This window comes from Melitaea cinxia, chromosome 7 (genome assembly GCF_905220565.1).
Source record: "Melitaea cinxia chromosome 7, ilMelCinx1.1, whole genome shotgun sequence".
Classification (NCBI taxonomy): Eukaryota; Metazoa; Arthropoda; class Insecta; order Lepidoptera; family Nymphalidae; genus Melitaea; species Melitaea cinxia.
In genome coordinates, this window is record NC_059400.1 from 6,324,394 (window position 1) to 6,342,873 (window position 18,480).

At 34.0% G+C, this 18,480-nt stretch overlaps 1 protein-coding gene across 1 annotated transcript in view; it reads right to left on the reverse strand.

The window, feature by feature from the left end:
- Nucleotides 1-325: 325 nt before the first annotated feature.
- Nucleotides 326-18,480, reverse strand: part of LOC123655132 (opsin, ultraviolet-sensitive-like) — a 28,323-nt gene continuing 10,168 nt past the window's right edge. Inside the window, exons 2-3 of the mRNA XM_045590967.1 lie at nucleotides 2,110-2,240; nucleotides 326-1,400 (exon numbers count right to left, since the gene is read on the reverse strand). Coding sequence (XP_045446923.1) covers nucleotides 385-1,400; nucleotides 2,110-2,240 — 1,147 coding nt within the window. The 3' untranslated portion in view covers nucleotides 326-384. The remainder of the gene's footprint in view (nucleotides 1,401-2,109; nucleotides 2,241-18,480) is intronic.

Genomic DNA, 18,480 nt, shown 5'->3' on the forward strand with positions numbered 1-18,480 from the left:
TTGATCGATCAATGACTCATTGTTATACAATTTTAGCATTATTTTTCAAAAAGCAAGATTTATTGACAATAGGTACATCACTATTTGTTTTTGGCTTTGCAGGCTCAACGGACTAATGTCATGTCAATTACACAGCAAACACACATTTTTTAGTAATATTTTAATACTGATAATTACAACTGAAAGCCATTAAGCCCAAGAATTAATCAATTAATTAATTAATACTGATAATAAAACTTTTACTACATCGTACATTTTTTGCTTTATTTGTTTTTGCATATTCCTACCATATATAATTGTGATTTTTGTAAATATAATCAATTTGTTTGTGTATATATATGATTTATTTCTTCATATGTACTGGGCTATTACAAGAAAATCATTCTAATCATCAAAAGAGTTCTTTAGTCTACGGTGAAAACTTTTCTTTTTGGAAAACTCTGGTTTTGAATACCACGATGGTGGTGTCACTACACTTTCTTCAAAGCTTTTCATGCTTACGCTCCTTTGTGATTTCTGTGAACCTTCTCTTCCCGATACTCGCGACGACACTGTCTCTATGTTAGTGTTTTCGTTTAAATTAGCCACACTGTATGGAATATCTTTCATTTCTATAATTTCTACATCTGTTTCGCTAAGATTTTTGCTTTGCCGATGAAATTTGGTTGTTTCTGTATAAGCGGTGGTTTTAAATGTTCCCGTCATACGTTTCGATTTGTCTTTGAACAATAATTTCTGAAGTTCCTTTTTAAACTTTGGATGTGTTATAATATAAATAAATGGGTTAATACAAGCAGCAGTCTTACAAAATAAAGCAGGGATCATGGAAGTGATCGGAGTTATAAGATCTTTTTTCCCAAAAATTCCCAGTAACGATACGATAGCGTATGGAGTCCACGATACAAAAAATAAAGCAATTACTACAATAACGAGGCCTGCTAATTTAACTTCTGCTTTGCGTTTCACTTGTTCTTTGACATGTCTCGAAGAAAGTTGCTCTTGACTTTTTGATGAAATATTTCTTTTACCAACGACGATACTTAGAATACGCGTGTAGCAGAATGAAATAATGCTTAAGGGCACTAGCCACCCGGCACAAAAGAATGCAAATATAAAATAGCGGGGTGGGATTTCGTCGGTTAGGTAGTCGAAGCTACAGCTCGTTAGGAAGCCTTCGGGTACGTAATGGCCATATCCGATATCTAAAGCTGGTATGATAGCAAAGAATCCAGCGTAGAGCCAGGCACCAACGGCTAGCAAGCGAGCGCGGATAGCTGTGAGCGCCCGCAAAGGCTCGAGCGGGTACACCACTGCCCAGTAACGGTCCAAAGCAATGGCAGTGAGTGTAGCTATTGACGTCGTACCACTTAATCCTCCGATAAATCCATACGTCACACATCCTAAAAAAATTAAACATTCTTATAATAATTATAAGCAATAATAATAAATACATAAGTATCTCAAAAAGAAATAATAATGACATTACAAATATCAGTTTTAAACATACAGTCGAAACATATACGTATATAGGTATATAAATATATGTTATTAACCATTTATCAAAGAAAAAAAAAACAAATATGTGGTGTCATGGGACACCAGTAGGAACGAAGTTCCTTCGCTTAGTATAGAAGCAACACAATTGAAAAAAATGTTGAAATATATATTTTCTAGTTCATATTTTTTTTTTGATTTTTTTGATTGGTTTTTAATTAAGTACATAAAAGTATTTAGAAAATTTAGTATTTTAGAAAATAATAAATACCGTAAAATAAAATAAATCAAACAAAATAATAATAATAATAATTCAAACTATTAAGTAAAATAAAAAAACCATAATATGGTTTTATTTATTTTTGTCGACAGTATAAAAGAACATAAATAATTTTTAAAAAAGTTTACTAGTCATATTTTAGTTTTACAAACGTCATATTATACAGTCGTGTGACTGATTCTTAGACTTCCGTTATATATTTTTCTTACGGTTTTAGTATCACATTTTTTTCAGTTCGCTCGCCCAGCCAAATGTTGTAAGGAACTTCGTTCCAATAAGAACAAAACAAAGTCTTATCTGTAAATAAACAATTGTATTTATTTATATTCACTTACCGGGCTTTCCCAGAGCCGGGCCAAGGTAAAAGGAGTTAAAAATGAAAATCGGTGTTTTGGCTAACATCAAAAAATCACTCAGCGCGAGATTAGCCACTAGAATATTTCCCGGAGTACGAAGCGTCCGGCACCTGTCGTAAAAAATATTTCAATAAATATTTATAAAGTAGCACACAGACTTTTAACAGCGAATTATATACAATCAAAATATAATGTGTACTGTATATTGTGTGTGTTTCCGGACCCCCAACAAGGACTAACTGAGGTAGGGCACAGCAGGAATTTCCTGCTCAAAATATGGAGCAGCCCGACTGGAGTAGTACCTCGACCTTACAGAAGATCACAGCTAATTATTACTGTTTTCAAGCAGTATTGTGTTCCTGTTGGTGAGTAAGGTGACCAGAGCTCCTGGGCGGAATTAGGCGATAAGGTCAGCAACGCGCTTGGAATGCTTCTGGTGCTACAGAAGTCTATAACCTACGATAATCGCTTACCATCAGGTGAGCCGTACGTTTGCCGACCTAGTGATATATATAAAAAAAAAAAACGGAGAAAATCCTACTGGGGGATCCGTTGAGTGTTAAGCGTTTATTATTATTTATCAATGTTTTTTTTTTTGTTATAATCTGTTTTGTATATATTATAATTGTTTTTATGGACTTATAAAAAAAAACTATTAATAACTACGTTAATTGTTTGGTTACAAATTATAATTATGTACGGATTATAGTTAATCTGAAGCCACCAGTGCTTCATAAGACTTAATTAGGAAGTAATTCAAAACTTATTATAGCAAAAGTTGTTAGTACCGTTAAAAGTCACCGTTATAGATGTAAACCTTTTTATAGCTACTAAACAATTTTTAACATAAAGTAAACTTTAAGTTAAAAATTGAAAATTATTAACATAAACTTTAAAATTATTCTCGAGAAATTAATTATTAACGAATTTTATTACATCAAAGAATACCTTTACATAGAAGTGAAACATTGACTTTGCGAGATTATTGAAGTACTAATTCCATATGAAGCCATCACTAGTGTCCCCGAAGTTGTATTAAATCTTGGTATAGAAAAAGGTTCCTCCCTCGCTAACTTCCAGTTTAAAATTAATAAAATTAGTAAGGACTGGATACATGTATTATCAGATGCCTCAAAATTAACCCAGGAGGGATGTATTAGATCAACAGTGTGTATTCCGAGATATAATGTGGTACTAAATTTTAAATTGCCTCCACATTCTTCTGTTTTTACTGGTGAAATTTTGGCTATTTTTGAAGCAGTATCCTACATAGAGTCGCACCATTTAGATAAATCTGTTATACTCTCGGATTCCCAATGCTCACTTCAAGCCATCCTTTCTAATCAATTTAAATCGAAAGTGAAATTTTATCTAGTCCTAAAGATAAAGCATTTGCTCTTTAAGTTTACTCAAAGGGGATCCATGTCAAACTGGTATGGATTCCTGGTCACTCAGGTATCAAAGGCAACGAAGATGCAGATTACTATGCGAAGGAAGCCACTTACATATGGAATATTGTGCCAATATAAGGTTAAGTTACCTCAACTATATGTTTTCTAAGGTTAGGTCACTCGTGTACACATGTATTTCTGGCCAAAATACGAATTAAGATTATTTGTGAATGTGGTTTAGACGAAGGCACCCCAGAACATATATTTTTTTCTTGTCCTAAATTACGATTCTCTTTTTATGATGCTCTTCTCCCTGAGATTCCACGTCCTACTGACCTAAAATCCTTATTAATGTGTGTTTTCTCCCCGTTTATAACTTCTTTATGCACTTTCATTGAAACTAACAATATAAAACTATAACGGGATGGAGATATCTACAGTAACGATAACAAAAGTTAATTATTCCAAGTCTATATTTACTATTATATATTATATATCTTTGTGTGTTTTTGACTTAGGCAAGTTAACTTTTCTTTCAGACAAACTTGTGCGGGAATTGGAACCGAACTTCTACTCCCACTATAACTCCAAATAAAGCAAAGTTTAAATACTCTGATATTGACAAATCCGCAAGGGAGCCATTTCAAGATTAATAATAACAATAATATGCGCGCGTTTGTGTATGTCAAATACATGGTAGTGTGTATAATGTAATTTTTGTTGATTTAATATATTTTTTTGCATAATTAAAAAAAAATAGCATTCTGCACTCCTCCTCAATATAAACTATAAGTGTACGAAATTTCATACTCTTCCGACCGCGCAACTTTCGTAAAAAGGAGTACAGTTTTTGCTTCACGTATTCATATATAGAGGATGTAAATACATTTTGTAAAATCTTAGCTTGCATTTCTATATAAAACACGAAGAAACCTTTTTCCGACGTAAATATACATTGTGATGCTGGTAATAACCGTAGGCGTATATTTTTATAAGAACATCGCGTATATTTGTGGCATAAAATTGTAAACGACGAGAGCATTGCATAAACTAAAACTAAATCATAAATAATATATGTATGTTTAACTTAAAATGCTTCTGAAAACTTTGTAACAATACTGTTGTCAGTGTGTGTAGTATTCATTAAAATGTATAGAAAAATTATCGCAATCGCGACACCATTCTATGTTTTACATTTACATAAAAGTAAGAGTAAAATTAGGTTACTTGTTTTTATTTATTTATAAAAAAACTCATTCTTTTTGCTCCACTTATTTGAAATTATTACTGCAATATACATCATATATATCAAGCTCGTATTTATACTGTTTTAGTAGTTTCAATTTGATGACATATAATTAATTACAAAGTAGTTGTACAATAAAAGTAATGCTTTTAAGTATATATTTTGTGTTCTCTGTGTTAATTTTTGGAGCTGTTCAATCATATAATCGGGCAGATACCAAAGAAAATATACCCAGTGATTTAGCTCGAAAAAGCAAAGCCGGTATAAATTTCGAGGATTATATAGCAACGGCCGCTCATGGTAAAATAATATAATCTATTGTATATAAATATAAATGAATCGCTAAATGCGTTGTTAAGCGCTTAACTCGAGAACAGCTGGACCAATTATAGCCGATTTTCTTCAAGTTTTTTAATACTTTGTAGAGGGCTCTTACGGAATGAAATTCTAAGAAAATTACGCAAAAAGTAAGAAAATTTCTGAAAATATTACGATTATTACACTTTCACGAGTTGGTCAGTTCGCAAAAAAGGATAAAGTCTGTCGGGTTTAGCTAGTGAATAATATATTCAAATAAGTAATTCTTAATAGCAGAGATAGCCCTGTGAATAGAATAAGTGAATGAAGAAATTATTAAATTAGTCTGCGATCCGAACTAGAAACGAATTTCACCCATCTGTATAATGGAGAAAAAATGTTTTATGTTTACTTTAGTATATAAAAAACACAAATACACATAATTATATTGTAGTTATATATTTTGTCCATCCAAAAATAAGAAAGGTTCGGGGATTATTTTTGACCATTATTGGTCTATTGTCAGTTTTTATTACTGCATACAGTACCACAGTAAGCAAAATATGTAGCATGTTTGCGTGACGATAAAGTTAGTATTAATTTATATGTATCACTTATAAATGTAGATACGTATGAATAACTTCCACAATTTTATATAATGGAAAGTCGTTACATTCACGACATGATAAAATTAATTGATTGGATCAAATTTAGTGCAGTAGTCGTAAACTACTAATATTGTAGATAATAGTAAAACTGCTGGCATATTTAACCGATTGTTGATAAAGTTCTCGCATCATGCCGAAAGTTATTGATAGGCTACTAGACATTCTATCAGCTGAATTCGCGTTAACTAATCAAATACAAACATAATCCTGAAAAACTTCGAGAAGAGTGACATCGATCGATATCGGGTCTCGATATGACTTGTTTGCTAAACATAACTCTCGTTTTTTCTAAGTTCATACCGAGACCGATTCGTCGGGAGGACTCGTGTAGGCCGCCCTGAATGCCATTTGACCATCATCCAACGTCTCCTCAAAGATGACAATATCGACTAAGAAACGATGGTGAGTGTATTTTACCCCGTGCTGGAGGGAAATGGGTCTTGTTCTATGGTCTCGGATGTGGATGGTTATCGACGCGTTGTAGATACATCTTAGTACCTCGATATATCGCCAGCCAGCGTGGTACCTCGGTGGATGACGACATTAAAGAGTCTCGCCAAGGGTTTTAGGATAGGTCACCTTGCGACCTTCAGGAGCTCCGTCATCCGCTGGGGCCTTCCCGTTCTTAACCTGCTCGAGTGCCGCACTAATCTCATCCACTTCAATATCCGGGATGTCCTCCGACAAAATAGCTTAACAATGGTGCACGTGGTTCTTCTGTGTCCCGAGTCCGTCTTGCGTACGCTCGATGAGTATAGCTGTCCATCAAATTTCTCGATCTCATCTCAGATCTGAGGGCGAGAGCAAACGGTTCTGTCATCCGCTGTTTTGAGCTTCACAACAAGGCTTCTCTCTAATGGTCTTTAGAAGTAGTAATGTAAATAACTTTAGACCCCTTATTCTGCTCTTTATAAGTAGTAATGTCTCTCGTATTTGAGCAGCGGAGGTCTCTGCGTACAAGTTTCTGTATTCCCTTGGAAAGAGCCTTCTGTTCTGGCGAAGCTGCTTGAGCAGCATGAGAAGGCATCTACAGCATCAGATCCAAGGTTTCGCGAGAATGTTTGCGCTACTTCGTTGATTTCATCGACGGAAAGTGTTTGCGACCGAGTTACTGATGGTTTCAGCCGAATCGAATCGGTTTGGAATTAGTATTAACCAAATAGTATTTGGGCAGCGTAGGTCGAAAGGTAGATTTCATCAAGCGGGATTGTTCTTTTCGAAGGCTATATTCAGAGTGCTCCGCAATTTCCGGTGGTCGCTGCCAGTGTTAAACATATTGACCATTAAGACATCTCTGAATATATACATTTTATCCGCTATGATGAAGTATATCTCATTCCTCGTCACAGTATCAGGGCTCTGCCATGTTCACTGCCTTTGGGGCTTATTCTCGAACAATAAATTCATCAAGAAGAGCCCCTTTACTTCGAGAAAGTTGACAAGCATCGGCCCCTTACGATTCCTGTGCCCCTAATTGTTGTGGTCCAATTCTCGATTTGTCACGATCTTGTACTCCAGTTTAGCGTTGGAGTTAGAAGTAATATATATTTTTTAATTTGTAGATAATAATTTTTTTGCCGCAAACTTATATAATATGGTTCAAAAAAAAAAACATATCTTCTAACCATATTAAAATATAATTGTTTGATGATTTTGGCACCCTTTGATATTTCCGTCTGTTTTCCTTATTTCTAGATCAAGGTCTATGTAATCTTTTTGTTTTAGACATGGATCTTCCAAACGTGTCAAATAAATTGAATTTGTTAAACATATCTCGATTAGTAACTGCCTTGCAAGAGGCAACGAAGAATATTTTGAATGACCTTATTAAAGGCATGAGGGACACACCGATCACACTATCATTTTCGAAGCTCATCAATATTGAGGCGTTGGAGAACATATTACGAGAGACGATCGCCATCGTGACTTATATTCTTACGAACGCCTTGCTGCGTATTTTGTAGCACAAATTATCTGTAAATATCTCTACTTGTTATTGGCGCTGTCTTCGATGATATATTTATGTATAAAATAAATATGTTTGTTTTAATGAAATATGTTATTCCTCACATACAAAGAGTAGCTTAAGTGTATTTGTAAAACCTTGAAAAGAAAAGGAACATTTTGTTTTATTTAAATTTATTCATAATCATTTTTGTAGAAACAAAAACGATAAATTTGTTTATATAATAAGTGGCATACAAGTGTATGATCAGCCTGCAATATCAGAAGCATCTCAAGCGCGTTGCGGACCCAACCCTCAAACTCAACACAGTGATATTACACTCCTTCGGACACTACTTTGGGGTACTACCATTTAGATGCAATCTTCTGTAAGATTCAGACAATTTCTTTGTCGGGCTGTTCTAGATGTTGTGCAGACATTTCTAACTGTGTCTAATTTAATTTAATCAATATTTGAAGAGTGTATCAGTCTTCTTATATTAGAGAATGAGTAGACGTAGAGTCTCCTTCTATAGAAGAAGAAGCCTGATTTTTGAAAGCCTAACTGAACAATTTTTGGTTTTTGATTTTTTGAGCAGCAGACTATGATAAATTAGAACTTTTCCATAACCATGTAGATATGGCAATGATGACTTCATTGCTTGAAAACAAAGATATTAGGAAATTTTCTAAAAATTAATCTTAGCTAGATCTATTTATCGCCCCCGAAACCCCCTGCATACTAAATATCATGAAAGAGCCGTTTTTGAGAGTCAGAATATTATCAGCATAATCTCGATTATTTTAATACGTTTCGTGACGTCATGCAAGTGTTAATAAAAATAGTTCCCTACCTGCTAATACTTTTTGTAACGTCATGCAACAACGTTAATAAAAACAGTCCCTACCCGTTCAGAGCTCTTTTTGCTTCTTGGCTTTCGTAACGATAGGTCGTTGTTTCATGACGAGCGCGTTGATCATTTTTATATTCAAATTAACGGTTGTTTGGTTGGTTAATTTTAATTATAATTCTGGGTGATTATTTTCGATTAAGTCAGTGGTTAAGATTAATTTCGTGATAATTGTTGTATTTGTAAAAATTAGTAATAAATAAAGTTAATGTTCGGTATTGTGTCTTTTTTTTTAAATAAATAAGTTTGTTTCTCCTAAATATATATTATACAAGAATTTATCGTTTAAAAGTATAAGACCTGCAAATGGCCTAAATTGCAAATGGACATGGGTGAGAATACCGTTTTTATGCAAGACAACGCTCGTCCGCATACAGCTCAGATAGTGTTTGTCTATTCATCAAGATGTCGGTGTCATACACATGGAGTGGCCAGCAAGCAGCCCCTTAACTTAAACCCCATTGAGCATGAATGGGGCGAACTATGACGACGTGTACTTCAGCAGGATCCGTCGCCAAACACGCTACGTGAAATTAAAGAAGCTCTAATAGAGGAATGGCAGAATATTCCGAAACATCGCCTCAAAAAACTAGTAGAAAGTATGCCAAATCGCATAACAGCAGTATTGCAAGCTCGACACAAAATATTAAACTGCGTGCAAACGGCATCTACATTTACGATAATATTGGAAATACTACGCATTTTAATTTATTTTAAATTTTCAAAAAATTATACCCTATAATTCATTGTTTTTATTTCCTTTTAAGCACCTTAAAATATTCTTTAGTTTAGGCTTTATTTCATAAAGCTAGGTCAGGTACTTTTGAAGATATTGTAGATTTTCTAATCGATCCCTTTTAATTGCAGTCTAGTTTATTTTGAGCTCGAATGAAATGTGGTAAAGTGATCTATGAGAGAACACCGAGACCAATACTATACACTAAATAAATAATATTACATAAGCAATATTCGTAACAAATGTTAATGAAAGTTGTTACTTAGTTTTACAATAGCTTATGTAGTCAGTCATAACTAAGTTCAAAAAAAGTTACACTTTGACATATTTAAGCATAGCACGAATTATTTATATAAACGCGGGCAAAACTATGCGGAAAGGTAAGTTTCCCATATCAATTCCAATCGTCACAAATACTATTTAATACCTCACAAACATAGTTCATTATTAGATAAAGCCGACGAAGTTTGTATCACGTATCACCTAAAAACTTCGACTGTTCCTTTGGGCATATCCTTTAGTTTTCTATTTTTGTCCGACCACCATTAAATCCAAATACTGGAACATAAAATTGAATTCTTCCAGACTACATTATATATGAGATTTCTTGTCTCTTTCTAAGGTAGGCAAATAAATACCTGTATGGTGCCACCAGACTGATATAGTTTGTAGTTTAATTTAATTTTTGTGCTTCTGTTTCTCTTCTTTAGGTAAAGGTATTTTACTATATATACAGTCATAACTAAGTTCAAAAAAAGTTACACTTTGACATATTTAAGCATAGCACGAATTATTTATATAAACGCGGGCAAAACTATGCGGAAAGGTAAGTTTCCCATATCAATTCCAATCGTCACAAATACTATTTAATACCTCACAAACATAGTTCATTATTAGATAAAGCCGACGAAGTTTGTATCACGTATCACCTAAAAACTTCGACTGTTCCTTTGGGCATATCCTTTAGTTTTCTATTTTTGTCCGACCACCATTAAATCCAAATACTGGAACATAAAATTGAATTCTTCCAGACTACATTATATATGAGATTTCTTGTCTCTTTCTAAGGTAGGCAAATAAATACCTGTATGGTGCCACCAGACTGATATAGTTTGTAGTTTAATTTAATTTTTGTGCTTCTGTTTCTCTTCTTTAGGTAAAGGTATTTTACTATATATATGCAAGAAAGTAATAAATAAACAAATAAATAAATCGTTTCTTAAAGACAAATCAATAGCAATTTTGATTTTTACACAAAATAATTATAGCTCGTGACGACACATAATAATTATAGCCCCTGATGAATTAGCCCGTTGGCGCAGTTTGTAGTGACCCTGCTTTCTGTTCCGGGGGTTGTGGGATCGATTCCCACCCCGAATCTGGGTGTGATACATATATGTATTTATATATTTATGTATGTATTATTTATAATATGTTAAAAATATATATTATTTATATATGTAGTTATACCAGTCGGCTGTTACCTGTATAACACAAGCATTAAGTGGCTTACTTTAGGAACAGACGACCGTGTGTGTATTGTTGTTTTTTATTATTATTATATAATGGGCTTACTCTTGACCCCAGTCTAGCTCTAGAGCAGAGACGAAGTCGAAAATGGAGCTCGCTCGCTCAGAAGAAGCCTGTTCACTCGCGCTTTAAACATGTTCGGGTTGTATGAACTCGGAAATACACACGCCGGCAGGAAATTCCACTCCTTGGCCGTGCGCATTAAAAAAGATGATTCGAAGCACTTTGTACGTATGAAGGGTATGTTAATCAGGTAGGGATGAAAGTCCGATGGAAAAAAGGAGATGGGGATACGAGATCGTGCAGCTGCAGGGCACACTCCCCAAAGTACAATCTGTAAAAGACCGTTAGACTGGCAACTTTTCTTCGGTAAGCCAGAGTGTGAAGAGACTCCACCAATCTGGCGTTACCGATTAGCCGCTTGGCTCTGCGTTCCACTGAGTCCAGTGTATTGTGTAGATATTTATTTATTTATACAAGGCACAATAAATCAATTTTTAATAAGTAATATGAAGCTACCAGTAATTCTGCTGAAAATTATAGGTATAAAAAATTAATAAGGTCCTGTTTCACCAGTTATGGATAACAATATTTGATAGATAATGATATCCAACAGATATAAGTTTTTGACGCATTATTCTTATTCACATCGAATTTCACTGTATTTTGGTATGAGATATTACTATTCGCAAAAATGAATCTAAAATCTGTAGTTTATTAATTGAGGCGAAACAGGTATAATACCCTATTCTACTTCTTGCTGTTTAAGTCTAATGATAACCATTTTGCAGGATAAACTTTATTACTCACACATCTTAAAATACCTTAACCAATAATATACTTTAGCTATTAAATATTTTAGTCATCATCATCATAATTACAGCCTATACAGTCCACTGCTGGACATAGGCCTCCACAAGCTTACGCCAAAAATAACGTGAACTCATGTGTTTTGCCCATAGTCACCACGCTGGGCAGGCGGGTTGGTGACCGCAGGGCTGGCTTTGTCGCACCGAAGACGCTGCTGCCCATCTTCGGCCTGTGTATTTCAAAGCCAGCAGTTGGATGGTTATCCCGCCACCGGTCGGCTTTTTAAGTTCCAAGTTGGTAGCGGAACTGTGTTTTCCCTTAGACACCCACGGGAAGAGAGGGGGTGGCTATATTCTTTAGTACTGTAGCCACACAGTACGTAATATTAGTAGTAAATAATTTAGTATAAGCTTTTTATTTACTTATTCGCAAAATAGTTTTTGGGATTAATATACATATATATGAATGATATAACTTAGAAAAGAAACATTTACTAGGCGGAAATTCGGCAACATTTTTTTTTTGTATTGACATTATTCGTCATTGATTGCTGTATTATGTAGGTGTGACGTGGATTGCGTGAAATATATAATATACATAAAAAGGAGTGACTATCGAGATAAGGTTAATAGAAAATATTGGTTACCACCACATGGGAATAATGACGATGTGCAATAATTTGAAGAAGTTTTAAAAGAGTAACATCATTTGTTGAGATGTAACAATAAAATACCTTTTTTCTACTTCACAAATCCAAGAACAATTTGAATAAAATTTTTGAATAAATAAAAAAACGCATTACTGAGTATATCAACTTATATCTAGTCTCATATTTTAGACGAATAATTTACTAGAGAGGTTTTATATTTAGATTCAGATGTAGTATGACCGAAACTCTCCACTCGATTCAATCACGAGGGCTACCGAATCGTAAACAGGTCGCTTTGCAAATGAACGATTGTCGAAATTTGTCTCACGAAGAGGAAAATAAATCGATATGCAGCCATTGTTTGTTCTTTGTATAAATGTGATACGGATAAAAATAAAGAAGGACTTAGTCAAGCTGTAGGGGGACTATATATTTATTTTTATATTTGTATGTTGCTACAATCAATACAGATTACGAGACTAATATACTTGCAAGCAATGGACACATATGTCAAAATGATACGAAAATTATATTTTTATAGATATGAATTAAGTTTACTATTTCTGTGTTTTTGAATATCATATCAAAAATGTTTAGAATTCCTAATGTGTGGGTAACACAAAAATAAAATCATAAATATTTCTGTATTATTTGTTTGTATAGAGCTCCATTTGTAGTACCTTAAATATAAAAAGAAGATTCTAACGGACCAGGAAATTTTTATCTTATATAGAAAAAGAACTCTTAACCATTTTTATGCATCAATGAGCCTTAACGCATTTTTTTACCGGACATGAAGGTTTCGTAACTGGTGTATTGTTTTGAAGGCAAAAAGTGTTTCAGATCTTTTATTTTATTGAATGTTCATTGCTGAAAGTAAGCCATCTTCATCGAAAATTATCATCTATAATTTACTTTTAGTTTTCGAAAAATAAATTATAAGAATACGTTACAGTTGACCTACAATTAAAAAAAAACCTTTATTAAAAATACGTAAAAGCAATTATTACAATAATATTCTACGCTATTTCAATAAAAGAAATGTGCTTTGTGCAGCTTTAACTCGCGACTGGACGGTTACAGTGTTATTAAAACAAATATATGTATCTCTTTCTCGTTACTCTTTCTCTCTCTCTCTTTCCGTTTCTCTCTCTCAGTTACTGTTACAAACGATTCACCTATACAGTATGTGTTACCGCACACTCAGCAATGTAGTTGTCTTTGCGATGTAATAACCTTATTTCTTACGAAGTTGCTATTTTTGCATACATCGCTAACGTCTGTACTGGTCTACATTTATGTCAATAGACTCAGTGTTAGATCGACTTTCATTGGGTTTGGGTTGTTTTTTACCTCACTGACCTTCTCTCACATGTTAACTTTCACTCAAATATAAACTGTACACATTATAATAAGTTGCTATCCGGATCGATGAACCAAACTAACTATACATAATGTAAGTTACAGTAAATCAAGATTGAAGCTCTACCGATTTCCATCGACGTTTGAACGTGCCAACAACTTTTTCTACAGTCTCTCAGTAAGAGCAAACAAAAAAGTTATCTAGACAAATGTAATAAAATCGGAGTGTTAAGTGAGACCTACCTGGTTTCGGTCACGAACCCAGTGGTGTTGTTATTTAATACAATTATTATTATAATTTTTGCCTATTATGAAATAATAAACAGTAATCTTTAAAAACGTGACTATGAGTAATCTATAATATATATAAAAGCGAAAGGTCACTCATTCATCACGAAATCTCCGAAACTATAACACCTACAAACTTGAAATTTGGCAGGTAGGTTCCTTATAAGACGTAGGCATCTGCTAAGAACGGATTTTACGAAACTCGACCCCTAAGGGGGTGAAATGGGGGTTGGAAGTTTGTATGAAAGTCCTATGTTTTTGAAGTAAGAGACTTAAAATTTAAAATGTAAGCTCGATAGATGGTGAAAAGGTGACCAAATAATGAATATTTTGAAATCAACCCCTTTTTGGGGTTAAAACGGGGGATCTTAGGTTGACTCACTGATCACAAAATCTCCGAAACTATAACACCTACAAACTTGAAATTTGGCAAGTAGGCTCCTTATAGGTCGTAGACATTTGCTAAGAACGGATTTTACGAAACTCGACCCCTAAGGGGGGTGAAACGGGGGTTGGAAGTTTGTATGAAAGTCCTATGTTTTAGAAGTAAGAGACTTGAAATTTCAAATGTATGCTCTATAGATGATAAAAAGGTGTCCAAACAATCTATCTTTAGAAACCAACTCCCTTTTGGGGTTAAAACGTGGGATCGTAGGTTGACTCACTGATCACGAAATCTCCGAAACTATAACAGCTACAAACTTGAAATTTAGCAGGGAGGTTCCTTATACAGCGTAAACTACCGCTAAGAATGAATTTTACGAAATTCGATCCCTCAGGGGGTAAAACGGGGGTTGGAAGTTTGTATGAAAGTCCTATGTTTTAGAAGTAAGGGACTTGAAATTTAAAATGTATGCTCTATAGATAATAAAAAGGTGTCCAAATAATGTGTCTTTAGAAACCAACTCCCTTTTGGGGTTAAAACGGGGGATGGTAGGTTGACTCAGTCATCACGCAATCTCAGAAACTATAACACCTAAAAACTTGAAATTTGGCAAGTAGGCTCATTATAGGTCGTAGACATTTGCTAAGAACGAATTTTACGAAACTCGACCCCTAAGGGGGGTGAAACGGGGGTTGGAAGTTTGTATGAAAGTCCTACGTTTTTGAAGTAAGAGACTTGAAATTTAAAATGTATGCTCTATAGATAGTGAAAAGGTGTCCAAATAATGTATCTTAAGAAATCAACACCCTTTTGGGGTTAAAATGGAGGATGGTAGGTTGACTCACTCATTACGAAATCTCCGAAACTATAACAGATACAAACTTGAAATTTGACAGGTAGGTTTCTTATAGGACGTAGACATTTGCTAAGAACCGATTTTACGAAACTCGACCCCTAAAGGGGTGAAACGGGGGTTGGTAGTTTGAATGAAAGTCCTATGTTTTTGGAGTAAGAGACTTGAAATTTAAAATGTAAACTCTATAGATGGTGAAAAGGTGTCCAAATAATGTATTTTTAGAGATCAACTCCTTTTTGTGGTTAAACCGGGGGATGGTAGGTTGGCTCTCTCATAACGAAATCTCCGAAACTATAACAGATACAAACTTGAAATTTGGCAGGTAGTTTCCTTATGGGGTGTAGACATCTGCTAAGAACTGGTTTTATGAAATTCAACCCTTAAAGGGGTAAAACGGGGGTTGGAAGTTTGTATAAAAGTTCTATATTTTTGAAGTAAGAGACTTAAAATGTAAAATACATGCTCTATAGATGATGAGATGGTGTCCAAATAATGCATCGTAATCTATATATATAAAAGAGAAAGGTCACTGACTCACTCATCACGAGAACTCAAAAACCGCTGGAGGGTTCATCCATCCAGGATGGACAAAGATGAAATTTGGCAGGGAGGTAGATTATAGTTAGTAGACGTCCGCTAAGAACGGATTTTGCGATATTCCACCGCTAAGGGGCTTAATTGGGGTTGATAGTTTGTATGAAACATATAAGTTCACCTGATAGGTTATTTATACTGCTGCCTGAAAATAAAACTAAGAATGTGGTGTATAGAGAGGTGTTATAAAAACAACTATTAAATTAAACTAAATTGTGCCTTTTAAAAAGTTACTCAGTGTGATAAGCATTTCAAGTAACTGAAATAAAACAATAATTTGCGCTAAACATCCTAATAGTAATGCATATCTTTATAACCACGCGGATGTAGTTGCGGGCAACAGTTAGTGTATTATAAAACAAAGTCTCCAAAAGTGTATGTGATCGGTTCCCTCAAAATCTACTGAACGGATTTTCATGCGGTTTAAGAGGAAGGTTTAAGTAACGGCTAAGCCGATTTTGATGAGAGTTTCACTGGAAGTTTGCCGGGAAAACTTTGTGACACACTGATTTCAACGCGGGCGAAGCCGCGGGCACAGCTAGTAAATAATAAGATTATGTCCGTCGAGATGTAAAAAAGCAAGGAAGAAAGAATATGAACTAAGTAAAAAAAAAAAAATATTTTTATATAAGGTCGATAAATAAGCGTACGGTTCACCTTATGGTAATCGATTATCGTAGGTTATAGACTTCTGTAGCACCAGAAGCATTCCAAGCGCGTTGCTGACCTTATCGCCCCATTCCCCCCAGGAGCTCTGGTTACCTTACTCACCGACAGAAACACGACACTGCTTTAGAGTAGTATTATTTAGCTGTGATTCTGTAAGGTCAAGATTTTGTAGTTCATTAAGCTAATTGAGTGATTAATCTAATTACGAGATCTTGCACTTGCATAGCTAAGAATAGACAACAATGATAATGATAATATTTTGATTTCAAGTAACAGGCGGTTAAAGTTGAACGTGTCATTGATAATAACAGAATGAGTTGCTAAGTTATGGTTATCTAATTTTCACAGTAACCGTAACTGACGGATTCCAATAATGTGTTAAGGTAACTTTTTTGATGATTAAAGAATTATTCTCAATTAATTTGTCTGCACAATCATATATGCAAAATTTCCTGTTTGTTGTGAATTAAAAAGCTTATAATAAAAAAATGTTTAGTTGTAATGAAAAAATAGTTAAGGCGAAGAGGCAAAAAAATTTTTTTGATCGTGTAGCACTCTCTAATACTTTGCATTATTAGTCGTGCATCATTGGTTCAAGGTGGGACATACCAACACAAATTTTGACAATATATGCAATAATTTCTCTAGTTATTATTTTCAGGATTTTTTTTTAGTAGGTATCTTTGTGCTAGTAACTCAATTGTAAACTATACGAAAACTAAGTTATAAATTGTGTTTTTATGAGTGGTAAACTCAATTATTAATTATCTAATAAATACAACTTGCAGGCGTGCACTTATGGATTTTCCAAATTTTTTAATTTTCTTTTATACAAACATTGTCCTGACAATAAAGCGAACATAAAATAGAAATCTCCAATTTGCTGCAGTCGTTCGTAAGTTATCCGCTTACGGGTACATTAAGGTGATTCATTTTTATCTATAGAGATTGACATATTTGAATGGATCGCTCACTCTGGTAGGTAATGGATAAGTTATTATAATAAATAAATCTAGAAGTTAATAATATGGGAATATTTTGTATCTACATAAAATTGAATAATGTTACTACGTCTTACTCTTTTTATGAAATTATATTGACAAAGTTTGTAAGTGACCCTTACGATTTATATAAGCCCCGTTGTCTTGCCTTGAATAATACGCACGTACCTACTAACTACTTCCAAATATTATCTTTTAGATATAACTTAAAAAATCGCAGTCATAGAGGATATTTGTTTTCTCTATCAACATGTTTCTAAAGAGTCTATTTTTTTTATTGTACTCGTGTAGCAAATAAAATGCTACACGAGCTACATTATCTTTAATAAAAGAGATAAACGTTCCTATAAATGTAAAGCATCTTATTAGCTTTTGCTCTTAACGTATTGTGTGTTTATTCACATCAATGGCAGTGCCGTAACTCATTCTTATCCTTCAAAGGAACGACCTTGAAGGAGAAAACAAAATTATGTATGAACCCCGTCAACAATTTATAACTTACCTACCTATGACCCATTAAATTGGATGCCTACTTGTTTTTTTAAAGTTCTATTAATTAAGTTCCTAGTTTTCGCTAACAATATTGGTTTATACATATAACTGCAACTCTCTAAAAATGTCATTCTTGATATACAAATATTATATGTGGGTACATTATTACTATGTAAAGTACATACTTATTATCAGAAGAAAGAAGAGAACGTATACGATGTGGAAGAGCCCTAGCAACAGATTTAATGTGCTCAGTTTTAATTACACACTCGGAACGATATTTTTTCTATATGTATAAAAATGAATGTTTGTCTGTATGTCCTTTCATATGATCATGACATGATCAAATGCATAGTTCAATGCATAGCTTACGATAGAATCGTAAACTATGCATTGGATAATGTCATGATCTTCAGCAAAGTGTTGTGCATGAATCCAGAAGGTTTCTGAGTTGGTACGACCAAAAAAAAGCCTAGCAATGCGCGCAGTGTACAGCTAGTATCTAATACAAATAATACCGA